We start from the raw sequence: 25,468 nt of genomic DNA on the forward strand, positions 1-25,468 counted from the left end.
TTCCAATAATTCTATTTTCTGTCCATATATGCTAAGATGCATGATAAATACAACTATTATACCATACTTTTATAGAATTATAAAGTTTCTTGATCAGGGTTATCAACTAAACAGAAAAACAAATGTTCCAACCTGATCAGTGTGTGTGTGTGTGTGTGTGTGTGTGTGTGTATATCCAATATATATCTGTTACTAACAAATGCTTTCTCCCTCTGACATGGGAGCCGATTCTATATAATATACATTTACCAGAAAATTATAAACAATATCTTCCTGTCCAATCAAAAGGGTAGAATAGAAAATTAAGGATTCACACTAACTTTTATAATTTGCATACAGAAATAAGAACATTGACCGTACATCAAAAAAGAAATAAATAACCTAATTCAAATTCTCATTGGAATATATGCACTTTTACCAAAATAATTGGTTTTCTAAAGCTTTGACTATCTCCACCCACTACCTTAGACTACAGTTGACAACTCAGATTTAACTTTTCCTTTCATATTTTGTCTCACGTTTTGAGGTTAGATTTCTCTCCATTCACTACAGAGAATTATTTTTAACACTAAACAGTATTAAACTAGTATATTAAATACTACATGGTATATTTGAAAGTGCAACAGAAATGGTGGTAAGAAAAAAACAAATGTTCTCAAAATTGTTTGCAGAATTTTCAAGGTTTTCAGAATTTAATAACATAGCACAGAAACCTCTCATTAGTAATATATACAATATAATACAATATATATAGTATATAATATTTAAGTATCTATATGTAATACAACTATATTATATTATATATCACATATATTATATATGTGATTTGATAGAAAAAAAATATAAGTATATAATGATATATACAGTTTATACACATCAAAATTTCACACAAGTTATGTAATTTACAAAAAAGAGAGAGCAAAATTTGAGCAGCCTAAAATGTATGTATTAAAAGAAGAATATCTCTCATTTCTGTAACTTTAAAAACATCAGAAATGTTTTTCCCTTTGTTTGGGAGTCAAATATTTTATACATCTTTGTTTCATAAAACCAGTGGCACTACAGCTAAAACATGAGAATGATATACAGATATAATAAACTCATGGATTATTATAGATGCCTCTTTCAGATGCAAAAGGAATAGAAATTTATGTTTATTGTTTGCTCTTACCATTTCCTTGTGATTTGGATAAAAGGTTTGCTCAATCAGAGGAAATTTCTCTGCTCCCAAAGATCTATAGATGGACACTAATTGGGCAAACTACCAAAAAAACAAACAAAGAAAGAAATAAAGAAACATTAAATTCCAAAGAGACTTAATGTAGAAAGAAATTATCTCAGTACTCCTCTAATCATTATCTATCAAAATCTCAAGATCTAAGTTCCAAAATGCCTTAGTGTAAAGAAGTAAAAAAGTACACAAACAGCCTTATATTAATAAACCTATTTATAAATATTATCTGGATTTCCCCCTATGGCAATACTTGAACACAGCTCGTTTACAGTGTATTGCTAAGCAGGCATATTTAGAAACAGAGGATTTCAGTGTCTCTCTACTTGGTACTAAACAGTTTATATACTAATTGCTTTTTCATAGAGCTATCACTAAGGTTTAGTGCCAACTCTCATGCTACATTTATGATGAGGTCATTTATTCTGTATTTCCTTCTTTTTATTCATTAACTGTAATAGACTTTTAGTTACTATTAATAATTGAATGACATATCTATAGTCACTTCCAGGTTTACATAGCTATAGCAAATGTATAGCACAGAGGTTGAAATAAGTTCTAATTATACATTTATGGTCAAATAAGATGAGGCACCATTCATTTAAAGCATAAAACTCTTTTAAAAGGTAAATTGCAAGCATGGGGTGGGGGAGAAACCACAGATTCTCCCTGGGAAAAGAAGGGAGAATATTGAGTTATTTTTTTTCCTTTCTAAATGCATACCTGAAAGAGCAATTTTCCTACTCATGATTGGACATTTGATCTTCCTGGTCTTTGTCTCAGCCAGCAATGGGTTGCTACTGGTTTAGAACCGGTAGTGCCAGCAGCAGGAGGCTCTGCCCAACTGGCTGGGATACTTCTATGCAGAAGCTTTACACGCACATACGTGAACCATTAGCAAAAATACCACCTTTGTTCTCGGCCTATTACCTAGTTTGTCAGATTAGTATAGAGCTGGGAAGATTTAACTCTTTGCCATAACTGGTATTTGCATTTGGAAAGAGCTAATTATTTCCAGTCTTACTTCCAAATTTGTGAATTATTTTTGCAATGTTAATGAAAATAAGTTAATTTCTTTATTGACAATATCATGTACTCTGCTCTTCAAAAAGAAGAGAGAAAGAGAGAGTGAAAGAGAGATGTATGTTTTATTTATTTATTTTTATTTATCTTGCTTCCTTTTCTACTTTTTTCTTTTAATTGTAAAGTATTGTTTAATATAAATGAGATATAGATATAAATAAAGATAACAGCCTCATGGGATGAACAAGAGAAAACTCCAGGCATAATCTCCAGACTGCCTGGCTGCGTTAACATTTTGATATGTTTTAATATTCTCTCTCTTTTCACTGGAAAATAAATAAACACAGGCCATAGAAGTCATAGTGTCAGATTAGAACCTATTGCTAGATTCTGTTTGTATACATAAAGACAAGGTTTTGTCCCAAAGGAAGAGATAATATGTAGCCAGACAAACTAAGGGCACCCGGATAACATATTTTTCATGATGCAGTGTCTAATCTTTGTTTCTACTGTCCTTGTGGTACTGGTAAGTAAGAGGGCATTTGGCTACTCAGGAGGGGGTCGGGCTCTGCAGTTGTTAAAGGGCAGTAGACATGGTGAAATGTGCATTGCACTGGATAAAGGTTTCTGAAATATTTGGGGCAGCAAGCACAGAAGAAGACTTGGATAAGATGCCGTTCTGAGTCAAGCTGAGAACATAGGAATTTTGGCCCCACTTTGGCTCTTGCCTCAAGTAATACTTCCAGGCTGACAGAGCAATTGGAGAAAATCCTTAAATGGTCCCAAAGTCTGGTATCTATAATGAACTCACATAATAGACTTTTGGGCTAAATGCTGAGACAACTGCCCAAAAGTGACATTTAGAATGAACATTTAGATGTAACTGTCATTTAGGCTTCACAGGTACAGTATCTCTTGTTAATTTTACATATATCATAATTTTAATCTGTCATGCTAGAGTATTTTAGAACTATAGGTTCTCTAAAAATTTGGGAAACCTTTTTTTATGCAAAGGATTGGGTAAAAGATAAAAGTATTTTGATTTTGAAAGATAAAATGTACAAAGTTATTTCAAATGCCTGCGGCCTTTTTAACAATGGCAAGAATAACAGATGAAACATCTTAAGGTAGAGAACTGGCTGGTTTTGTCTTGAATGCAGCAGGCAAAAATTATAATTATAACTGGAGGCTCTCAACTGGATTGTGCCTTTGCGCCTTCTCTGCGACAGTATTCTATACTATTCTATTTCCTTACCCACTGTTTATTATTTCATCCTCTTCTCTTAACAGGCACTTTTTATTAACAATAGTTACTTCACTAACTTTGTACAAGACTGATTACAAATTACAAATTATCTGCAAAATTTTGAGAATCTTAGTAGTAAAAAAGAAAGGCGCAAGGAAATGAAGCAAAGATTGTGACTATTAAATGTTAAGCAATTCAGCATTAAATATTCATAGTAATTAAAAAGCATCAAGGAATATATTTATATTATGTAAGGCCTTGAGATGCAATCCAAATGTAAATGTTTCAATAAAGTTTTGCATGTGCACAAGCCCAAACTTTGGTTAAATGGTACTCATTTTTCTTTCCTTTTCCCATTCAACATTCAAATATGTTATTCTTCAATTATACAATGAAATATATGATTACTGAATTATGATTTGTTACTTACTACCCAGGGCTTGTCACAGAAGTTGTAGATTGACTCTAAAGAGTTAACACTTGGGATGCTTGCATAATGCATTCCAATAATTAAGTTACGAAAATCTTCATTTTCAGCCATGCTGAATGAGTGTTGCCGGACAACAACAAAGTCAGGCTTGAATGACCTAAAGAGAATTGAGTTTAACAGCAAGCAAACAAATATATTAAAACCTCACTAGAGCTATGGGAATTAGAACAGGCTGATTTAAGATTACATCTAGAGGAAAAAGCATTATACTAAAAACTGTTTGTTTATGTGTCTGCGTCAAGTCAATGCTAACTCCTTATAACAGCCTATAGCAATCAGTAATAATAATAATAATAATAATAATAATAATAATAATAATAATAGGTTTATTTATAATGCCCTTTTAGCAAAGGACATAACAAAAGGCCATATACAATTGATAAAGACAGACAGTTCTTAGGTAATATATTTATTTCATTTATTTATTTATTTATTTTATTTATTTGTATGCCGCCCCTCTCTGTAGACTCGGGGCAGCTCAATATACACTTAGGAAAAACACAGCTAATATAAAAACCATAAACATATTAAAACATTTCCAATCTCTACAAAAAGATATTGACAAAATTGAACGGGTCCAAAAACGGGCTAAAGAATGGTGGAAGGTCTTAAGCATAAAACGTATCAGGAAAGACTTAATGAACTCAATATGTAGAGTCTGGAGAACAGAAGGAAAAGGGGGGACATGATCAAAACATTTAAATATGTTAAAGTGTTAAATAAAGTTCAGGAGGGAAGTGTTTTTAATAGGAAAGTGAACACAAGAACAAGGGGACACAATCTGAAGTTAGTTGGGGGAAAGATCAAAATCAACGTGAGAAAATATTATTTTACTGAAAGAGTAGTAGATCCTAGGAACAAACTTCCAGCAGACATGGTAGATAAATCCACAGTAACTGAATTTAAACATGCCTGGGATAAACATATATCCATCCTAAGATAGTAATATAAGGGCAGACTAGATGGACCATGAGGTCTTTTTCTGCCGTCAGACTTTTTACGGGCTCAGGTTCTTAAGTAGAAAATGGTTCTTAAGTAGAGGCAAAAAACTCTTGAACATGCGGTTCTTATCTAGAAAACTTCTTAAGTAGAGGCATTCTTAAGTAGAGGTACCACTCTAGTAATCTATGTAGACATATACCCATCCTTCTGATGGAACACAACCAAAACCAGAAATTTATAAATTTTATTTTGAGTTGAGGGTAAAATGAAGATGCCATAATAGTCATGTTAAAGTCATAATTTAAAAGTCTGTTTGTTGTAAAGCTTATTGTCTTCTCTAATTTTCTCTCCTAGGAACAAAAAAATATTAACACTGAATTTGTTGCCATCTGTGATATCTGTAAAAAAATGTAACACTGGATACTAATTTAGAACTGCTTTATGTTTCGGTCCTTCTGCTTTATCACTCCTTGTTTCACATATAACATCCAGTTCTATTTAAATAGGCCTTCAATGGCCTATTAGTGCTCACCAAAGAGAAAACCAATAACTCTTTAATTGTTTTATTTGTAGTCTCTCTAGAGCAATTATACACATTCTAAGATTTTGCAAGTTTGTTGCCAGAAACACTTAAAGATGCGTTTTCTATTCTTTAAATCATATTTGCACATCTGAACAGGGGCGGGTTCCTCTTACCTTCCTACCGGTGCACTGTGTGCACATCGCAACATTTTGCGCTCACACGTGCGCTACACTCACACGTCCCTCACACAGTTTTGCTTCCACGCATGCACAGAGGCATAATTTTCCTTCTGCACATGCTCAGAGAACAAAAAAGTGCCAAAAATTAGGAAAAAATGATGACGTGCATGAACCAGCAAAGACGGCACTGGAGCCATTGTGTACAAATTGTGCAATTGGTGGGCCACTACCGGAACGACACACCAGGATACACCGGTAGGAACCCACCTCTACATCTGAAACTGAGGAAGAGAAATTTATCAGCACAAAATAGCATGGTTTTATTGAAAAAGACATGGACAAAAACACCTTGTTAACCTGATTGATAGATTGGTTTATGCCATCAAGTCATGCCAGTTCTTGATGATCGTATACTGTAAAGAAGATAAATCTGTTAGCCTAAACCTCACATGAAGTAGAACAAAGTGAGATGCTATTTGGATATTTTACCTTTAGATATTGAATGATTTGGGCTATTTTTTACTTATGAATTTATCATAAGTAACAATAGCAAGTAGCAAACATTAATTACGTCATCCATTGACCTGGATTTCCTTGGCTTTAAAACCCTGAACAGATTCTATTTCTAATAAAATATCACAATCATGTTTTGTATTTATTTATGTTAACCTTAATTCTGTAAGTTAGAAAGTAAAATAACTTACTTGACAACTTTAGCGCCATTTCGAAAGGCTTGCACATTTACAGAATAATTCCCATCAGCATGAGCTATCAAACTGACCTCTGAAAATTGTGCCTGAAAGATTAAAATAAACCAACTCGTTTTAAGCTGTTAGCCCACATGTAACTTCTGCAGACATAGGAAATTTGAATAAACAAATAGTATGTAGAAAACTATGCTCAAAAATATTATTTTATGAGTGTTTTCTTACAAAAGAAGTTACATAGTTAGAGATCAGGATAATGTTGGAACTTTTTTTCATATGAAAAGTACAAATATAAGTGGAAACATCTTCAATAAGTAACAAATATTTCTCGGATGTTGCATGGCACAGTCTGAAAGAAATTTTTACACATGTGTATATTACAAAGGTTTGTAAAATGTATTGTCACTAACTTAAAAAAATTCAAATCTCTTGGTAGATCTTCCCATAGATTCATGATCAAGGTGTGGATGAGAGAAGATTTGCTACAGGCAGAATTACCATTCAAAAGGAGCAATTAAAGCCTGAAATCCCCCAAAGCAGTCGGCCCCATTCTTCCACCAGATCATTGTCTATAATGATCCCCTTTGACGTCACTTGTCCCATGCTGGCAAACGTAGACCCTTGCCCTTTTTTCACCCTGCAACTTCCTTGTTTCAACCGTTTTGTTCCAGGGAGAACAATTCTGTAGCCAAATTCCAACTCTCATCCAGAGAAGAATGAATGAATGAATGAATGAATGAATGAATGGATGGATGGATGGATGGATGGATAGATGAATGAATGAATGAATTCACTGACTCACTAACTCATTCTGGATGTTGCATGACTCTAATGAATTTTTCAGCAATTATAGCTCTGTTCTCTAAAACTACCTTCCATACATTCCTCATAATTTCTGTCCCTTTTAAAAGAGGCACTCTTAAAGAAACATTTTTACATTCATTGAACTGACGTGTACATACCTCTAAAGTATGTTTCACTTACTTTATCTTGCAAATCCAACATCTTTCACTTCATTAAATTAGCAAAAACTGAAGGCAATATACCATGTCACTACAATTATCTTCATTCCCCCCCCACCCCAAGCAAATACGATTACATTATACTCCTAAGTAAATATAGTTTTTACTCATTAGGCATATTCTTGTAATTAAAATTCATCTGTGCAACAAAAGTAATCAAATTTAAAGGTAATTATAGACACCATAAAGAAAATATTATGTCGCTTTTCTAATATTTGGGAGGGCTTGATTACAATTTTATCTCCTACATTAAAAGCTGTTAGATGTTGGAACATAAATATGATTTTGATGCTATTTACATGAAAAACAAATTGTGGATATAAAGAAAGAGTAGGATTTAAAAAAGAATTAAAATCTTTTTTCTCTTCTACAAATTAATAGAATAGAATAATATAAGACAGTTTGGAAGGGACCTTGGAGCTCTTCTAGTCCAGTCCCAGGAATCACTTCAGACAAATGGTTATCCAACATCTTCTCCAAAACTTCCAGTGTTGGAACATTCACAACTTCTGGAGGCAAGTTGTTCTAACTCTCAGTAAATTTCTCCTTAGTTTTAAGTTGCTTATCTCCTAGATTAGTTCCTTGTCCTACCTTCAGGTGCTTTAAATAACAATTTTCTCACAATTTTTCTGAATCATCTACATTGGAACTGACAATAGGGCATATACATTTATTAACAGTTTCACTGTCTTAATAAATACCAATACCTTTAATAGAAGAATGTAACTTCACATTTAGAAATGAACAGTAAGCAGGGTTAAAGCTGTTGTTTAAAACAATTATGTTAAAGAAAATCCTTGTCAAGTGTTTATTTATTTTCATTTACTTATTTGTTTTGTCAAGTATGTATTGGGTATATACAAAGATATAATAATATTTATATACATGACACTAGAGAAACATTAGGACAGGGGACAGAAAGCACTCTGGTGAACTTATGAATGCCCCTTACATTTTAAATGTTCTTATAAACATTTTATTAGTGCCTCAGTAACCTCAAAAAACTCAAAAATAGTTTTATACAATGCCAACTTATTCCACACTTAATACTCTGAAATAATACTTAACGCTAAGAAAAATTATATGAGTAATAAGACAGTAATCTTTTTTGAATACCTGCTCGACTTTGATGTCATATTCTCCATGGACTTTTTTCCCACGAAAACATTTGGTCCTGAAATGGAAGAATTCTCATTAAAATAAGTGTAAGTAAATGAGCAAAATTACATTGGTATTTAGCAATTTATTTAATAATACATGTCGTCCTTGAGTTACTACCATATTGGAGTTCAGAACTATTGTATGTATTAGATTTGTATGCCGCCCCGAGTCTACGGAGAGGGGCGGCATACAAATCTAATAAATAATAATACTGTAATCATCATCATTAAGTCATGATGGTTATAAATCAAAGCACCCATGGGACTGCCTTTATTTTATAACTTTTTGGTGGCAATCATTTAAGTAAATAATTCATTCTTATCAGCACTTTCCCCCAAAAATAGGCCAAAAAAAGGCCAGAAACCAGCAAAAAACATTGTTACGTAACTGTAGAATGCTGCAACCAATCATAAAAATTATCCAGTTGCCAAATATTGAAAATACTATTGGAACTGCAGAATCAAGTTGTGGCTAGCTTTTGGACGGGTCTGTTGTAACTTTGAATAATCAGTAAGCAACCAACCAACCAACCAACCAACTGTTAAATGATAACTTCCTTTTTACATTTCATTGATTCATTGATTCACTGAATTTATTGAATGAGTTTAACATATTTTTAACAATCTGTCTATTGTGAAAATTTGACTCTTAGTATTATTAAGAATTTATTATATTTTGGATTATGGACTTATAGTGAAACAATGAAGCCCAAAGGCTAAGTATATTTAAGTTCTCAAATTTCCTTTTACAGAAGCTCTTTGCACCATGGTTTTGTCTGCTGCCTTGGCATAGTACAGTATATTGCTTCTTACTCTTATTTGTACAGGAATATCTGTGATATAAATATGAGGCAGTCCTTACCAAAATATTATTTTGTTTGGAGAGACAGGAAGAAATGGAGAAAGTCATGATTACCTTGCCTTGCCTGTCCTGTGTTTAAGAGGGATGGAAGGATATTCTTATAGCCTATATTAATATAGTAGATGTTCCTGGCCGAGCCTGCCTCGAAGGGCTGACACTACTTTGTAAAGGAAATCTAATTTGATGTCTTTTTTTGACCATTTAAAATGTAAATGCAAAAAAGTGACATAATTTCAAAAGTTATGCTATCTATGTAGCAATAGCATTTAGATTTATATACCGCTTCATAATGCTTTCCAGCCCTCTCAAGTGGTTTACAGTCAGCATATTGTCCCCAACAATCTGGGTCCTCATTTTACCAACCTTGGAAGAATGGAAGAAGCTTGCAGCACTGCATTCTAACCACTGCAATACCACGGCTCTCATATGTAACATATATACATATGATTAAGGATTCATGCTTTCCCTCTTTCATTGGGAAAACAGACCAACCTTATCAAAGATAACAAAATCAAACTTTATTTTATAAGAGGACTAATATAAGCACACCATTTAACTTTACCTTTAAAACCCCCCCAAAAATACATATACAGTGTTCCCTCAATTTTCACGGGTTCGAACTTCGCGGAAAGTCTATACCACAGTTTTTCAAAAATATTAATTAAAAAATACTTTGCAGGTTTTTTCCCTATACCACGTTTTTCCCACCCGATGATGTCATATGTCATCACCAAACTTTCGTCTGCCTTTAATAAATATATTTTTTTAATAAACTTTAATAAATAAACATGGTGAGTAATAATCTGAATGGTTGCTAAGGGAATGGAAAATTTCAATTTAGGAGTTTAAAGTGTTAAGGGAAGGTTTGTGATACTGTTCATAGCCAAAAATAGTGTGTTTACTTCCGCATCTCTACTTCGAGGAAATTCTACTTTAGCGGGCGGTCTCAGAACGCATCCCCCGCGAAAAGTGAGGGAACACTGTACAGTGGTACTTCATCTTATGAACACTTCTAACGAACTTTTCGAGATATGAACCCTGTGTTTAAGATTTTTTTGCCTCTTCTTCTGAACTATTTTCACCTTACTAATCCAAGCTGCCGCCGCTGGGATGACCCGCCTCCGTACTTCCGTTGCCAGCCGAAGCACTGGGATTCCCCTGAGCCTCCTTTTGCTGGGTATTCCTGCCTCCGGACTTCCATTGCCAGCCAAACCACCCGTTCTTGTGCTGCTGAGATTTCCCTGAGGCTCCCCTCGCTGGGATTTCCTTCATTTTTGTTGGCTCTGCTTTGAATCCCAGCTAAGGGAGCCTCAGGGAAATCCCAGCAGCGCAAGAACAGGGACTTCAGCTGGCAACGGAAATCTGGAGGTGGGGTTTCCCAGTGAAGGGAGCCTGAGGGAAATCCCAGCAGCGCAGGAACGGGCACTTTGCCTGGCAATAGAAATCCAGAGGCGGGGATTCCCAGCAGCACAAGGCATAAGGGGTGAGTTTTCGGATGTGGTTGCATGCATTATTCGCTTTTACATTGATTCCTATGGGAAACATTGTTTCATCTTACAAACTTTTCTACTTACGAACCTTGTCACCGAACGAATTAAGTTCATAAGACGAGGCACCACTGTAGTCATAATCACATTGGGAAAGAAAGAAAAAACTTCAAATAACAGCAAATACTAATTAATTTTAAATTGTTTAACAGGATGAAGGGATTCTGGTAGAATAAATACTGATTTATGAATAGCCTGATCTTATTTCATAAATAAGATAGAAATGCCCTTTTCCCAGGAAGTCACAACATCACTACATTCAATAGGAGAGGAAAGGTTATATATGATCACATCAGATGAGATCAGATCACATCACATCACACCATCCATTTATCTATCCTATCATCTTCCTAACTATTTACTTTCAGATTTAAATACCAAATAGCAATGTTTCTTTTCAATATAGTGTTCAGAGATATTTAACCAAATAATCTATATAATTAAATATAACAATAATAAAGTATTATAATATATATATATATATTATATAATGCATTTAATAAAAAGCAAGTATGTAACCAAACTAATATCAAGTACAAGAAGTCAGAAATCAGAATACAGTTCAAAAAGTTTATTAAAAGTTTATTTAATTCTACCTGTATGCAAGAATCTGAACTACTAACACTCAAGGCAAGTTAATGCCAGATCAATAAATGGATGTCAATTGGTGGTGGGTTGGGGTGGAGGGCTGGACTCAGGGCTGTTATTGGAGCACAGACTCCAAACTGATGATGCATTTGATCCTGCCATTAAGTTCAGCCTGTTCATCAACATGTGGAAATACAAAATGTTCTTTTTTCTCTACTTTTTGCTATATGGAACACAACATTCAATTATTTTTTGAAAAATATATTATTAATTGAAATGAATACTGTTTTTATATCTAATTTATAGAACAGTTTATAATATGCATAGTTCCAAATCCTATGGTGGAAGATATTTAAGATTTATTTAAGAATATTTAATTACAAATCTCAAATATGTTTTAAGGGTCACATTAATTTTAATGAAGGGATTCCTTGGACCAATGGGAATTGAAAATAGCTAGGCTGTTTTAATGAATAACAGAAAGAGCTGTTTTCAAAGTCTCAAACATTTCTTTTGAACAATTTTCAAAGTATGCAAAGCATAATCCACTGAAAACATGAAATATATCAGAACTTTTCTATGACATGGTTAGATTTCCAATGCGTTGTTTGTATTTCAGAAACAGAAATACTATAGATACACAAAGAAATACTGCATATGTGTGCAAATATCTGTTATAATCTACTACAAGATTGAAAACCTCATGGATATTTGTTATTCTTCTGTAAAACCTAAGTAAAATTTGTAAAGAAGAAACTGCACAAAATATATTAGTAGTGTTTTTTTCAAGCCCACAGCTGCAGGAAATGGAACTACAAATGGAATTATGACATTTTTTCAACGATTATATTTTACTAGAGTGCATTTATTTCTTACAAATAACTGGACCCCCTTATTATTCCTATTGCAATATATTCTCTGACAGAATATGATTTCTTGTTTGGCAATCTAAAAACAATGTTATGACATAATAACATAAAATTAGAATTATCTGCTACCTGCCTTGATTTTTGGTAATTTGCCAGTACTACAAGATTTTATTAATGAATTACAACAAATGACTTATTAAACTTAATGTTGAAGGTAAGCCTCTTGTGTAAGAAACTATATTTAAAAGTGATTATAATAACTAAGGATTTCACATTTAACAAATGGATCACTAAATAACAAAGATACTATGGAGCCAAGATAATGTTGCTATTCCAAATCTTTTTTGAATTGCTCCCTTCAGAGAAAGTATAAATCATACAAGCAAATACATTAACTATGTTCTATTCTCTAAATATTACTTATCAAATTATCAATGATAATTCTTCTTAGGGTATCATACTATTCTTCTGTACCCATTGTATAAGTTCCAAGTATCCTAGATACCATAATTTCTTGTTGCTTTCTGGTATTTTTCAAACAGAGAATCAAAGTTGTTGAATTTGTTATTGTATCTTTTCAATTAATAGTGGAAAGTTCTAAAAGAAAGAATATATAAAGATGGCGATGGTTTAAATAAGATAGAAACATTATGATGATTCTTAGAATTTCATAAAAGTAAAATTTATACTTTGTTAAGAATTAAGATTCAGTGGTACTTCTAACTAAGAACGCCTCTACTTACAAACTTTTCTAGATAAAAACCGGGTGTTCAAGATTTTTTTTGCCTCTTCTTAAGAACCATTTTCTACTTATAAACTCGAGCCTCCGAAACTGTAAATGGAAAAGGCAGGGAGAAACCTCCGCGGGGCCTCTCTAGGAATCTCCTGGGAGGAAACAGGGCCGGAAAAGGTGGGGAGAAGGCTCTGTGGTGCCTCTCTAGGCATCTCCTGGAAGGAAACAGGGCCGGAAAAGGCGAGAAGGGGCCTCTCTAGGAATCTTCTGGGAGGAAACAGGGCCACCACCCTCCCTGTGGTTTCCCCAATCGCATGCATTATTTGCTTTTACATTGATTCCTATGGGAAAAATTGCTTCTACTTAAGAACGTTTCTACTTAAGAACCTGGTCACGGAACAAATTATGTTCATAAGTAGAGGTACCACTGTATATGTTTCTGTAGTGTACTGATTAGTAAATATTATAAAGCTTTTCTTCTTGCTTGGGATATTCCATTTCCTAATGTAAATTTGGAGGAAAGCTTTTTTAAAAAAAATTGTTTTCTTATGGCATTTGTGGAGCACAACCTGAAATGCTGAGATGGTTTTTGCTGCCCTCTTGTGTAAAAAGAAATGGACACCAAGCCATTTTTGCTATTATGTATAGTAAATGATTAGTGGTTATGCACTGAGTATTCAGACATAAGATTTTATTACCTACTTTTAGATATACTAACTAGGCACTGAATTTTTTTACATTCAAACTATGTACTTTATTATTGAGACAACCACCTTTGTTTTCTCTCTTTTTTTTATTTCTCAGCAATAAAATAAATTTCCATGGTCATGTTATCAAAACATAAAATTTATTCATAACTTGCAATTACCATGTTTCCCCGAAAATAAGACCCTGTCTTATATCTTTTGGAACCTTGTAATAAGTGCTTGACCTTATTGTCATGCATTCAAAAGACCAATAGAGCTTATTAACAGGGGATGTCTTATTTTGGGGAAAACAGGGTAGTCTTCATCTACACTGGGAAAGAACAAAAACAGATACTGTTGTTCAGTATTGCATTCCTTGAGTTTTTCCAGAACACTGGAGTGGGAAACCCTGCATTGGGGTGGGCTTCAAAAAATTTAGCAAGGGGTTCTCTCCCGGTTGCTGGGTAGGCATGGCCATGATGCATGTGGCTTGGTCTGCCTCCTTCACCTCAAGGCGGGGGGAGGATTTGTGCCCTCCCTGTGCTCCGGACACTTTCTTCAAGCCTCCCAAGGTTTTGGAAGCTCCCTGGAGGCTGGAAATGGGCCTGTTTCCAGCCTTTCTGAATTTCCGGTAGGTCTATTTTTTTGCCTTGCCCGAGCCTTTGCGCTCGCTTTGCACTTACCTGTATCCAAGTGGGGAGGCAGTAGGGACTCCTGGGAGATAGATCTCACTTAGACACCTGGAAGGGGTGGAGTAGGCATGGCCATCTAAGAGTGGGATTTGGGAATTTATTTATTTATTTGTTTGTTTGTTTGACTTCTATGCCACCCTTCTCCTTAGATTCAGGGCAGCTTACAACGTGTTAGCAATACAGTGTTCCCTCGATTTTCGCGGGGGATGCGTTCCGAGACCGCCCGCGAAAGTCGAATTTCTGCGAAGTAGAGATGCTGAAGTAAATACACTATTTTTGGCTATGAACAGTATCACAAACCTTCCCTTAACACTTTAAACACCTAAATTGCAATTTCCCATTCCCTTAGCAACCATTTAGATTATTACTCACACTGTTTATTTATTAAAGTTTATTTAAAAAAATATTTATTAAAGGCAAACAAATGGTTGGCAATGACATATGACGTCATCGGGCGGGAAAAACCGTGGTATAGGGAAAAAACCCATGAAGTATTTTTTTATTAATATTTTTCGAAAACCGTGGTATAGACTTTTCGCGAAGTTTGAACCCGCAAAAATCGAGGGAACACTGTATCACTTTTTAATAGAGCCAGCATATTGTCCCCACAATCCAGGTCCTCATTTTACCCACCTCAGAAGGATGGAAGGCTGAGTCAACCTTGAGCCAGTGATGAGATTTGAACTGCTGACCTACAGATCTACAGTCAGCTTCAGTGGCCTGCAGTACAGCACTCTACCTGCTGTGCCACCCCGGCACCCCAGTTCTCCAAACTGCACAGAATCTTAGTTAAAGAGTCTCCTGAACCCCCATGAACCCATCCCATCCTTAATGATAAGTATGATTATAAATGTAATGATTTTTTAAAAAGTTTTTGAAAGATAATTTTGGTGATAAAATGTATTTTGGTGTTTAAAAAGCTGCAAATATTCCAGTATATTGTGATACAATACTGCCAACTAAATTTGCTCCAGTTAGTTCACTCACTATAGTTTCTTATGTTATTGTCCTGCACAGAATGATTTAGTAATTTTGAATAATACACTGTAGAAGAGTTAAAACATATAAATCTAAGTATAAGTATAGATTTATAAATCTATAAAGATCTATAAAAATAGATAGGCATTTGTCATTCCTGCCTCTATTTGTTCACATGCCTATATATAGTTACAGAAGGCCAAACATTAGTTGGAAAGTAAACCATTTCCTGTTTAGTAAGCAACAGACAGAAATGGTTAATTGCAAGATAGCAATACTTATTCCAAATTTGTTTAAAGGATCTATCATCCTAATGTAACATTTAGAAGCAATGCTTGTTATTTAATATGCAAAATGTTTTAATGCAAGAAGCCAAGTAACTACAATAGACTACAATCAGACATTTCCACTTTATTTAAACATTTCAAAATCAACCTGCTTTGCATACATCATTGTATATTTTATTTTTATTTTTATTATCATAAATTGCATCTCAGAAAAATGAATGCATAGATTACACCTATGAAAGCAAGATTGAAAGTTCAGAAACTTTCTCCAATCCTATTTTAAATAGAAAAATCAATTATAAATCCGAGAATGGGAGTTTAAATACAATTTAGCTTCTTCTACCCACATACTTTAAAAGTGTAGGTTTTTGCAGTTTAATTATTTTAAAAAGAATTTTACTTTGAAATAAATGTTTAGAATTGTATTTTGCAAGCTGATACAGTGATCCCCCGCTCGTTGCGAGGGTTCCGTTCCAGGACCCCCCGCAACGAGCGGGTTTTCGCGAAGTAGCGCTGCGGAAGTAAAAACACCATCTGCGCATGTGCAGATGGTGTTTTTATTCCCACAGCGCTAGCGAGGAGCCGAAGATTGGGGGCGGCGCGGCTGTTTGCCGCCGGCATGGGGGGCTTCCTAGCAGCCCTCCAAACCCGGGTTGGGGATCCGGGGGGTGCTGGCTCTCGGCGCTTTCGAGCTGAGTCCGGGAGCGAATTTGCTTCCGGACTCAGCTCAAAAGCGCCGATAGCCAGCGCCAACGAACGGCTTGTCCACGCTGGCTCTCGACGCTTTCGAGCTGAGTCCGGGAGCGAATTCGCTTCCGGACTCAGCTCAAAAGCGCCGATAGCCAGCGCCAACGAACGGCTTGTCCACGCTGGCTCTCGGCGCTTTTGAGCTGAGTCCGGGAGCGAATTCGCTTCAGGACTCAGCTCGAAAGCGGCGAGAATGAATGGCGTGGGCGGGCGAAGGGCGGGCGGCAGCGAGGAGTTTGCGTGGGCGGTGGGGAAACTCCTCGCTGACGCCAGCAAGAGGGGGAAGACCCAGGGAAGCCGCCTAGCAGCTGATCTCCCAGTTGCCATCTACGCATGCGTGCCCATAGAAAAAAACGGGCACGCATGCGTAGATGGTATTTTGACTTCCGGGTTGAAAAATAGCGAAGTACCCTGTTCGCAATGGTTGGGGACGCAATAAACGGGGGATCACTGTAAAAACAATATAAAGAAATTAAATGGCTAGTTATGCTGATTACTACTGTAAATGTGTTACATTTTGACTCACAAAATTCCTAGACATAGATTTCCAAAGCATAGAGCCCGAGTGGCACAGCAGGTAGAGTGCTGTACTGCAGGCCACTGAAGCTGACAGTAGATCTGTAGGTCAGTGGCTCCAGGTTGACTCAGCCTTCCATCCTTCCGAGGTGGATAAAATGAGGACCCAGATTGTGGGGGCAATATGCTGGCTCTGTTAAAAAGTGCTATTGCTAACATGTTGTAAGCCGCCCTGAGTCTAAGGAGAAGGGTGGCATAAAAATCGATAAATAAATAAATAAATAAATAAATAAATAAATAAATAAATAAATAAATAAATAAATGCAATAATTATTTCTCTGAAGCTGATTTGAAAGATAGGGAGGGAAATTTATGTTAAGTTTAGATTTAATCTTCTAGCCTAATATTTAGAAGTTGGGTTAAGTTCTTGAATTATGAACATTGTAACATTAATTTTATAATACCTTTCCTCCAGATAACATGTGAAAGAGTACAATTTATAAACCCATGCTTCAAAATAACTGATAATTAAAGCGGGATTGGAATGAAAGCTAAAATGAATAATAAATTGAGACCTGATCATTTTGGGAATCCAAGGGGAACAAGGAATCCTTATAAGAATATTAAGAATGAGACTAAAAATTGGGGAAAGACACATATATCTAATAGTAATTAAAAACAAACTTTTGACATCCTTGGCTGGAATAAAATGTTTATTGTGGCAAGCAGCAATAATTTCAGTTTTTAAACAAAGAGTATATATTTTTTTTTTAAATATTAGAGCACGAGATGTTTTGGGCTTGGGTTCATGAAAGCTTATGCCATAATAAATATTTATGGTTCACTACGCTCTGTTGGTTTTGCTTTCCTCTCTGGAAATTAAAAAAATAACATCACTGTGCAGACAAATGCTATAATACACAGTACAGATTTAGACATGGAGAGAGAATTAGAGGAGCTTGAATGTCCAGAAGCATCTGTTGGCAAACTCCTTCAAATCAATGCCATTTCCATCCATCTCTACTGAGCAGAAAGATTTAAGAGCAACAGCAGCCTCCATCATAGTCTTCAAAATAACTAGTACAGTAAGCAAATGACTGCATATGTACAATAATACCTGTATTCAATAAATTTTTTGGATTTTCTAAGATACTCTTCGACTTTCGACCACAATTAAGCACAATATTTTCGCTGATGAGCAAGGCAGTTGCTAAGTGATTCATGATCCATTTTATGACCTTTTATTTTTGTTAAGCCAATCGCCATAGATGTTAAGTGAACCATCTGATTGTTAAGGTATCTGGCTCCCCCAATTTCTCAACTTTGCTTGTCTGATGCTCCCTAGGAAGATTGCAAAGGACATTCCCATGATCCTGGTACATTGTAACCATTGTAAATACATTCAAGCATCTGATCATGTGACTATAGGGATGATGCTGTCACAGTCTTAAGTGTGAGAACTGGTCATAAGTCACTATAACTTTAAAGAGGACTACCTGTATCCTACCAATGCATTTTTTAAACATTTCTGAACCCAGAAAAAACTGCAATAATGTTTTAAGAATAGCTATTATGGGATTTTATTTAACTACTGATAAATATAGTCCAAGGATGAACTCCAGAGCAGCTCCCTCAAGTTACTACCTGTATTTATTATTTCTTTTCTTAAGACCACAGTCTGTAAGTATTTTGGTAAGTAGGTGTCATTAATGTCTATAATATGTTTAGTTAAGCCATTTATCATATGGCTTAACTAAAATTTATATGAAATCTATTCTACCACACTCCTCCATATGCCACATCTCTCCTCTACTCCAGGAGTGGGTTCTGGTTTTCTTCACTGCCAGTTCACTCAGGGATGCAAAGTGTGGACGCATACACAAACGCAGTGCTAAAAACACAGCTTCTGTGCATGTGCAGAAGCAAAATACAAGATGGTGCTGCCTATGGTGCCACTAAGAGAGCCAGTTCAGTAGCATGGCAGGCCTGGGTCGCTGCCGGTTCCAGGGATCCAGGCCGCCAAGTTACTACCAGTTCTGTAAAACCGGTTCGAACTGGGAGGAACCTACCTCTGTTCTACATAACAGTATAACGCCATATCTCCCTTTAAGTGATTTGACTCCACTTCTCATCTTCATCTTCTATACATTTAGTGAAGTTCAGGGCCTGTGAAGAGCTCCTACGCCTGATTTGAGGCATCCCATCATAACTATATCAAAAATGTGTACAGACAGCATTACAGTGTGAGCAGTTTAATTTTCCGTTTCCTTCCTGGTGATACAAATCATGGAATTTACCTTTTTCATACTTGCTATGACTTTCTTTCTGAATTATTTATTATTATTGCATTATCTTTTTTCCATTAAAATTGTTCTTCTTTATTCTCCCTGACCTGGGCTGTAAAACCAAACCAACACCTAGAGGGCAGGAAAGACATTCAGAAATAATTTTTTGTGACTGAGTCTGGCCTATCTTGCAAACACTTGTAATTTTATTTCAGAATAAAATGTGTGAGCCCAATCAAAGCCAGTGAGATATAGACTACTGGTATGTAAACAAATGTTTCTGAAACATATTCATTTTGAAATGGTTCTAGATATTTATAAAGTGACACAGATGCACTCTGTAAAATAACCGACTGATTCTATAGTAGGAAGAAAGATTTAGGAAATCAAACGACTCAGTTACATCTGTGAAAATGTGCTAGCTGTAAATAGATCATCTATATGAATAAGATAAATCATATAGGGAGCAAATTATGTTCAGAATTACTGACATTTAAACTAATGGCTTCAAACTAATACCCAATTCTAATCCAAATCCTTCTATTTTGCTATTGTAAACTTCTTTTCTTTCTATAGTCATTGGTTTAAATGAACAGCAGATTATTTAGTTTGCATGCGTAATAGAAATGTATCAGCATAAAATGTATTTATGAAAATTTATCCAACTTAGAAGATAGCTGAAAATTCTGCAGCTCAATACTTAAGTAGAATGGAGGGCTGCAGATGGGACAATCGGCATGTAAAATCTATCTTTGCCTACCAAAGTAAAAGATGTTTCATAAGAGGCCCTACCTAGCTTTCTAGTGAGTAAAAGGAAAGAAAGGTGTAAATAATTTTAATCTTACAAGATTTGGTTAATATAACCTTAACATTGGATTTGGTATTATGTACTGTACTGTTTTTTATTATTGTTGTGAGCCGCCCCGAGTTTGCGGAGAGGGGCGGCATATAAATCCAATAAACCTAACCTAACCTAACAAGAAATATAGTGCTACTGGTGGTACCCCTGGTTAGGCTTCATGAGTAGAATATCTCAGGGGCAACAATTCTGTGGTGACTATGTGTTCTTATCCATCAGGCTGCTCTTAAGCAAGACTCCAAGTACCTCATCACAAGTACCCTTTATTTTATTTTATTTTATTTATGTATTTGTCAAACAATTATCGGATGGTAATTTGTACAAATAAAACATTAGATAAGTAATGATAAAAAGTAATGATAGAAGACAATAGAACAATAGGACAGGGAAGGCACAATGATGCACTTATACATGCCCCTTACAGACCTCTTAGAAAGAGGGGAGAGGGGAGAGGTCAGTTGTAGATAATCTAAGGTTAAAGGTTTTGGGGTTAGGAGTAGAAACCAGAGAGTCAGGTAGTGCATTCCAGGCGTTGATTACTCTATTGCTGAAGTCGTATTTTTTGACATTTAGTTTAAATCTATTTCATGCTTAGAACAGTGGTGGGTTAAGATTACACTCCTGTCCTGTTGATGGAAACAACATCCATCTCACCCAAAATTAATACTTATAATGTCTGGGATGACAAAAGAAGAAAATATTTTTGTCTTTAGGATCAATTGCCATAATAATGAATATGAGACAAGTATAGTTCACTGGCATCAAAACAGAATTTTGCTCTGGCTGCAATTAGAAATGTGACATGTATAGTACAACAAATTTGGTTGTATTTGCTGCTTTTAGCTAAAGGATTATGTCTATAAATTAAATAATATATAAAACTGAATAGAAACATATCATATATCAAACAGTGCTTCTGTGCGTATAATATTGTTTAGAGTTCAAGCCAAGCTAAAAAATAATTATGAACTAATGAAGCATACAGCCCTTATGTAATTTACCCACCTAGTCTTGACATGAATGCATGCTCTGTAATTTTCAGATCTGAATATACAAAAGTCTCAAATTAAATCCCCAGCTTTTCTTTTTAACCTGAATAGTGCTTCAGTTTTTTTACACAGAACTTTGAAAATGTCTTTTTCATCAAATATCAGACCAAATGAGATGATCCTCAAATAGCTGTCTATTAAAAATTATTTTTAAAATTTGCAACCAGGTACTACTTATTATCAGAATAAATAATGGAACAGAATAAATAATGAGCCAAGGTGGAGCTGGCTCTATTAAAAAGTGCTATTGCTAACATGTTGTAAGCTGCCCTGAGTCTAAGGAGAAGGGCGGCATAAAAAAATCAATCAATCAATCAATCAATCAATCAATCAATCAATCAATCAAACAAACAAACAAATAAACAAATAAATAAATTATTTTATTGATGGTTGTATATTTATCAGCCAATATTTTTATGCTTTATTGATTTTCAAACATTGATCTCCAGGAGATTTTCAGACTTAGGTTGCCACAACTGCAACAGTATCCTATGATCTGTTATTAACTTTTACCCCATCTTTGCCAGCCTTACAGGTAGAAAATTAATACATTCTGTACTTTAAAAGAACTGCATTGAATTGAACTAAACAATAAGCCCAACAAAGTACTTCACTATCAGATTGTTTTATCAAAGCAATTTATTCAAAATTAAATAAAATTCTCATCACTTTCTATGTAGGAAATGGCATGTAAAATATCTGACCTTGATAGGAATTTAAATGTCCATACACTAAATATTGAAAGGTATTTGCTTTAACTGACATCTAAAATAGTGAACAAAATTCTGTTGGTTGGCCAGTTGCTTTTTTATGACTAATAGATAAATTGGTTGTATTTTTCAAAGTGGTGAGTGAGAATCTTGATACAATACAACCTCTTTTTAAACTGTTGTCTTCTCTAAAGAGTGCCACTTTTTCAGTTACAGCCACAATCTTCAGTATTTATTCCTGTTGTAAAGGCCTCTTCTGAATCACACATTTACTAAGAATTTCTCTATGTAATTACTGTAAGTCTAGGAAAACTAGAAGATTCAAACTACTTCAGGCTGAGCTTGTCAAGAAAAGGAAATATTTGGAATAAATTACACATCCTGGGTGTAGAATTCTATCCATGGTTGTCTGTAAAGCACGTGGGTGGATTTATCTCTCCTATATTGCATATCCGTTTCCCACAATAATCATTACGTATAAACAAAACACAGCCTGGTTGTTTCCAGTCTTCAATAATAACGCCGGCTGACTCACCGGCCCCACGGCGATGTTGCTGAAGGGCCGGGCAGACTCGGACCCTTCAGATGGCGGCCGCCATCTTGTTTTCGGCCGAAATCTCGCGAGACGAGATTTCGGCCGGGAATGCCCTGCCCACGTGGCTGGGCATGACGTCAGGTCCGGGCGGGGCCTGCTGGCCCTATTTAAGGGGCAGCAGGCCGGGAAACAGCCTTTTCGCCCGGACCTGGTTGCCTGAGCAGACACTTCTTTGGTGCTGCTCGGCCGCCATTTTGGGTCTCCCTCGGGTCGCGGCCGCCATTTTGTGGCCTGCCGAGGGGGCGAAAAGTGCTGTGCTCGTTGCGCAACGAGGTTATCCGGCTCTTCTCATTGCAAGACGACGTTGTGGCCTTATTCCTCTTCGCGTGGCTGCAGTCTTCAGGATCCCCCTCGGGCCCGAGGGGGACTGGTAACCTCCTCCCGGCTGGGAGGAGGGCGTGGTGGGGGGTGTTTGGTCTGGGCCCCCGGTCCTGGGAGGTTGTCGTGCCTGGATTGCAGGCCTTTGAGGCCTGCCTGCGCAGGGAGGCTTGCCATTTGGTGATAAGATATCAATCAATAAATACTGTGTTATAACTATAATTAGTATTATTCCCAATAAAGGGGGTGAAGGGTAGCTAGGGCTCTTAGGCTCTAGGTTGGGCCCTGCGGTGGGGGAGTTGGGCCTGCCACTCGTGCTGGGGGTTTCGGCCTAGGTGGTTTTTGTGGCTCATTGCATATACTGGAAAAAGTGTGATGGCTCCTAAGAAGAGGCCTGCCACTGCTCCTATGGCTCCGCCAGCAGTGCGCCCCAGGGGGGCCCTTAGGCCTTCTGCCCGGGCCCGGGCCAGCAGGGAGGGGACTGCTGGGGTGGTCCCTGAACAAGGGGGGGTGGTCTCGTTGCCTCCTGCCCCTCAACCTGATTTTTCTCCTGCTATGTCTTGGGCCAGGGTGTTGGAGAGGCTCGATGAGCTCGAGCAGTGGAGGAGCGGTGCAGTCCCCGGAGCGGCCAGCGATCAAGTGCCCGCGGCGTTGGGGAGAGATCCGGCGGCGGCCCAGGCTGGGCAGCCGGCTCCGTTCGGACGGCAGGCCCCTGCAGGGCCGATGGCGGCTTTCCCGGGCCCCGCACCATTGGGCCCCCCGTGGATGTCTTCAACCCCGTACGGGGCAGGTGAGGCTGCACCACACAACACATCCCTGTCTTTTCTTCCTCCCCTCGCCCCGGGTTTTCCCCCGGCGGGGGTCGGGAGTGGGTCCAGCTTTTTGGGGTCCCCCGCGGGCACCTGTGGGCAGGTGTGGGCTCCGCCGGTACCTCCTCCGGGGCCGCCGGCGGCCAGCGCTGCTCCGGTGTCTGGGACGGGTCCTGCGGGGACACCAGCGGTGCCAGGGGCAGGGGGGTGGGTTCCTCCGGCCCCTCCTGTCATGCCCCCGCTCCCGGTTTTCCCCCTACCCCCATGGGGCGGGTGTTTTTGGTGTGGCGGCCAACTCGGTGTGGGACCCCTTCGCTTGTATTAAAGCGGGGGCCATACCGTGTGGGCTGCCGTCCACCCCTCTAGGATGCCACCTTCACCCGTCGGTCAAGGAGGCTATTTGGCGGGGCGAATACGTCGATCTTTTTTCGCTTTTGAACCGCGAGGTTCCCAAGCAGGAGAAAGAGATTGTCCCGGGGGAGAAAACGAAGAAGACCAAGGTAACGAAATGCTTCAGCTCCTGGCTGTATGCCTTTCTTACCTATGGGTCGGTAGTGATCCAACGGCAGCCGGCTATGGCCTCTGCCATGTTTAAGTATATAGACTTAATTGCCAGGGCCCACTTTGAATATAAGGGCACCATCTGGCGCCATTATGATAAGGGTTTCCGCATGAGGATGTCTGTGGAGCCCAACTTGCCGTGGGATATGGTGGTCCCGGACCTGTGGTTCCGGGCCACGCATATGTCCGGGAAGGAAGGGTGTGAGCGCACGGATAGTGGGCACTTTATGGAGGAGGAGCCCGGCGCGGCTTCGCCGGCCAAGGCGACTCCTGGTGTGGCTGGCAAAGGGGCCTCGCCCGCTTGTCATGAGTTTGCTGCAAAAGGGGCGTGTTTTCGTCCCTTTTGTAAGTACAAGCATGCCTGCGGGAATTGTGGGGGGTCCCATGCGGCTTCAGTCTGTCCCCGCCCCAAGAAAGGGGCGGAGAAGAAGGGTGGGGGTCCAGGAAAACCTCCCCCACCAGCTGGGGGAAAAGGGGCCCAGCCCAATTAATGTTTCTGTGCTTGAGGGTTGGTTGATCGACTACCACCCTCGCCCGAGAGCCGAGTTGCTCTTGAGGGGCTTCTCCGAGGGATTTAGGATCCCTTATGTGGGTATTAGGAGGGCCTTCATGTCCGACAACCTCAGGTCGGTTGTCGGACATGAAGACATTGTACGGGCTAAGATTCGAAAGGAGGTGGCTGAGGGCAGGGTCCTTGGGCCATTCCCGGAGCCGCCCTTTCCGAATCTTCGTGTGTCCCCCTTAGGTGTGGTCCCCAAAAAGGCGAGTGGTGAATTTAGGTTGATTCACCATTTGTCTTTTCCGAAAGGGGAGTCAGTGAATGACTTCATTCCTGACGAGCTTTGTTCCGTCCGGTACGCATCCTTTGATGCGGCCGTGGCTATGGTTAGGGAGTGTGGGGTGGGAGCCCTTATGGGTAAATGCGACATTAAGTCGGCATTTCGGCTCCTCCCCATTCACCCAGGCGACTTCGAGCTGCTGGGCTTCCATTTCGAAGGTGGGTTTTACGTGGATAGGGCATTGCCAATGGGCTGCTCTATTTCCTGCTCCCTCTTTGAGAGCTTTAGTACCTTCCTCGAGTGGGTGCTCAGGAGGCGGAGTGGCCTGGGGTCTGTCGTTCATTACCTTGATGATTTCTTGATGGCCGGGCCTGCGCAATCGGAGCAATGCTTTGCTTTGATGCGGGACTTCGAAGCCCTTTGTGCTCAATTGGGGGTGCCTTTAGCCTCCGAGAAGACCGAAGGCCCTGCCACC

The 25,468-nt window shown here is 38.0% G+C and overlaps 1 protein-coding gene across 2 annotated transcripts in view; it reads right to left on the bottom strand.

Moving 5' to 3' along the window:
- The window catches only part of SYN2 (synapsin II), a 139,450-nt gene that overhangs the window by 58,289 nt on the left and 55,693 nt on the right, over positions 1-25,468 (bottom strand). For both annotated transcript variants that reach the window (XR_011557959.1, XM_070738575.1), the window contains exons 2-5: positions 8,480-8,537; positions 6,339-6,430; positions 3,931-4,087; positions 1,172-1,261 (exon numbers count right to left, since the gene is read on the bottom strand). Coding sequence is in view for 1 of the 2 variants with exons in the window: in XM_070738575.1 (XP_070594676.1) it covers positions 1,172-1,261; positions 3,931-4,087; positions 6,339-6,430; positions 8,480-8,537 (397 nt within the window). In the remaining variant the exon portion in view is untranslated. The remainder of the gene's footprint in view (positions 1-1,171; positions 1,262-3,930; positions 4,088-6,338; positions 6,431-8,479; positions 8,538-25,468) is intronic.

The sequence above is a fragment of the Erythrolamprus reginae genome, chromosome 2 (assembly GCF_031021105.1).
Source record: "Erythrolamprus reginae isolate rEryReg1 chromosome 2, rEryReg1.hap1, whole genome shotgun sequence".
Classification (NCBI taxonomy): Eukaryota; Metazoa; Chordata; class Lepidosauria; order Squamata; family Dipsadidae; genus Erythrolamprus; species Erythrolamprus reginae.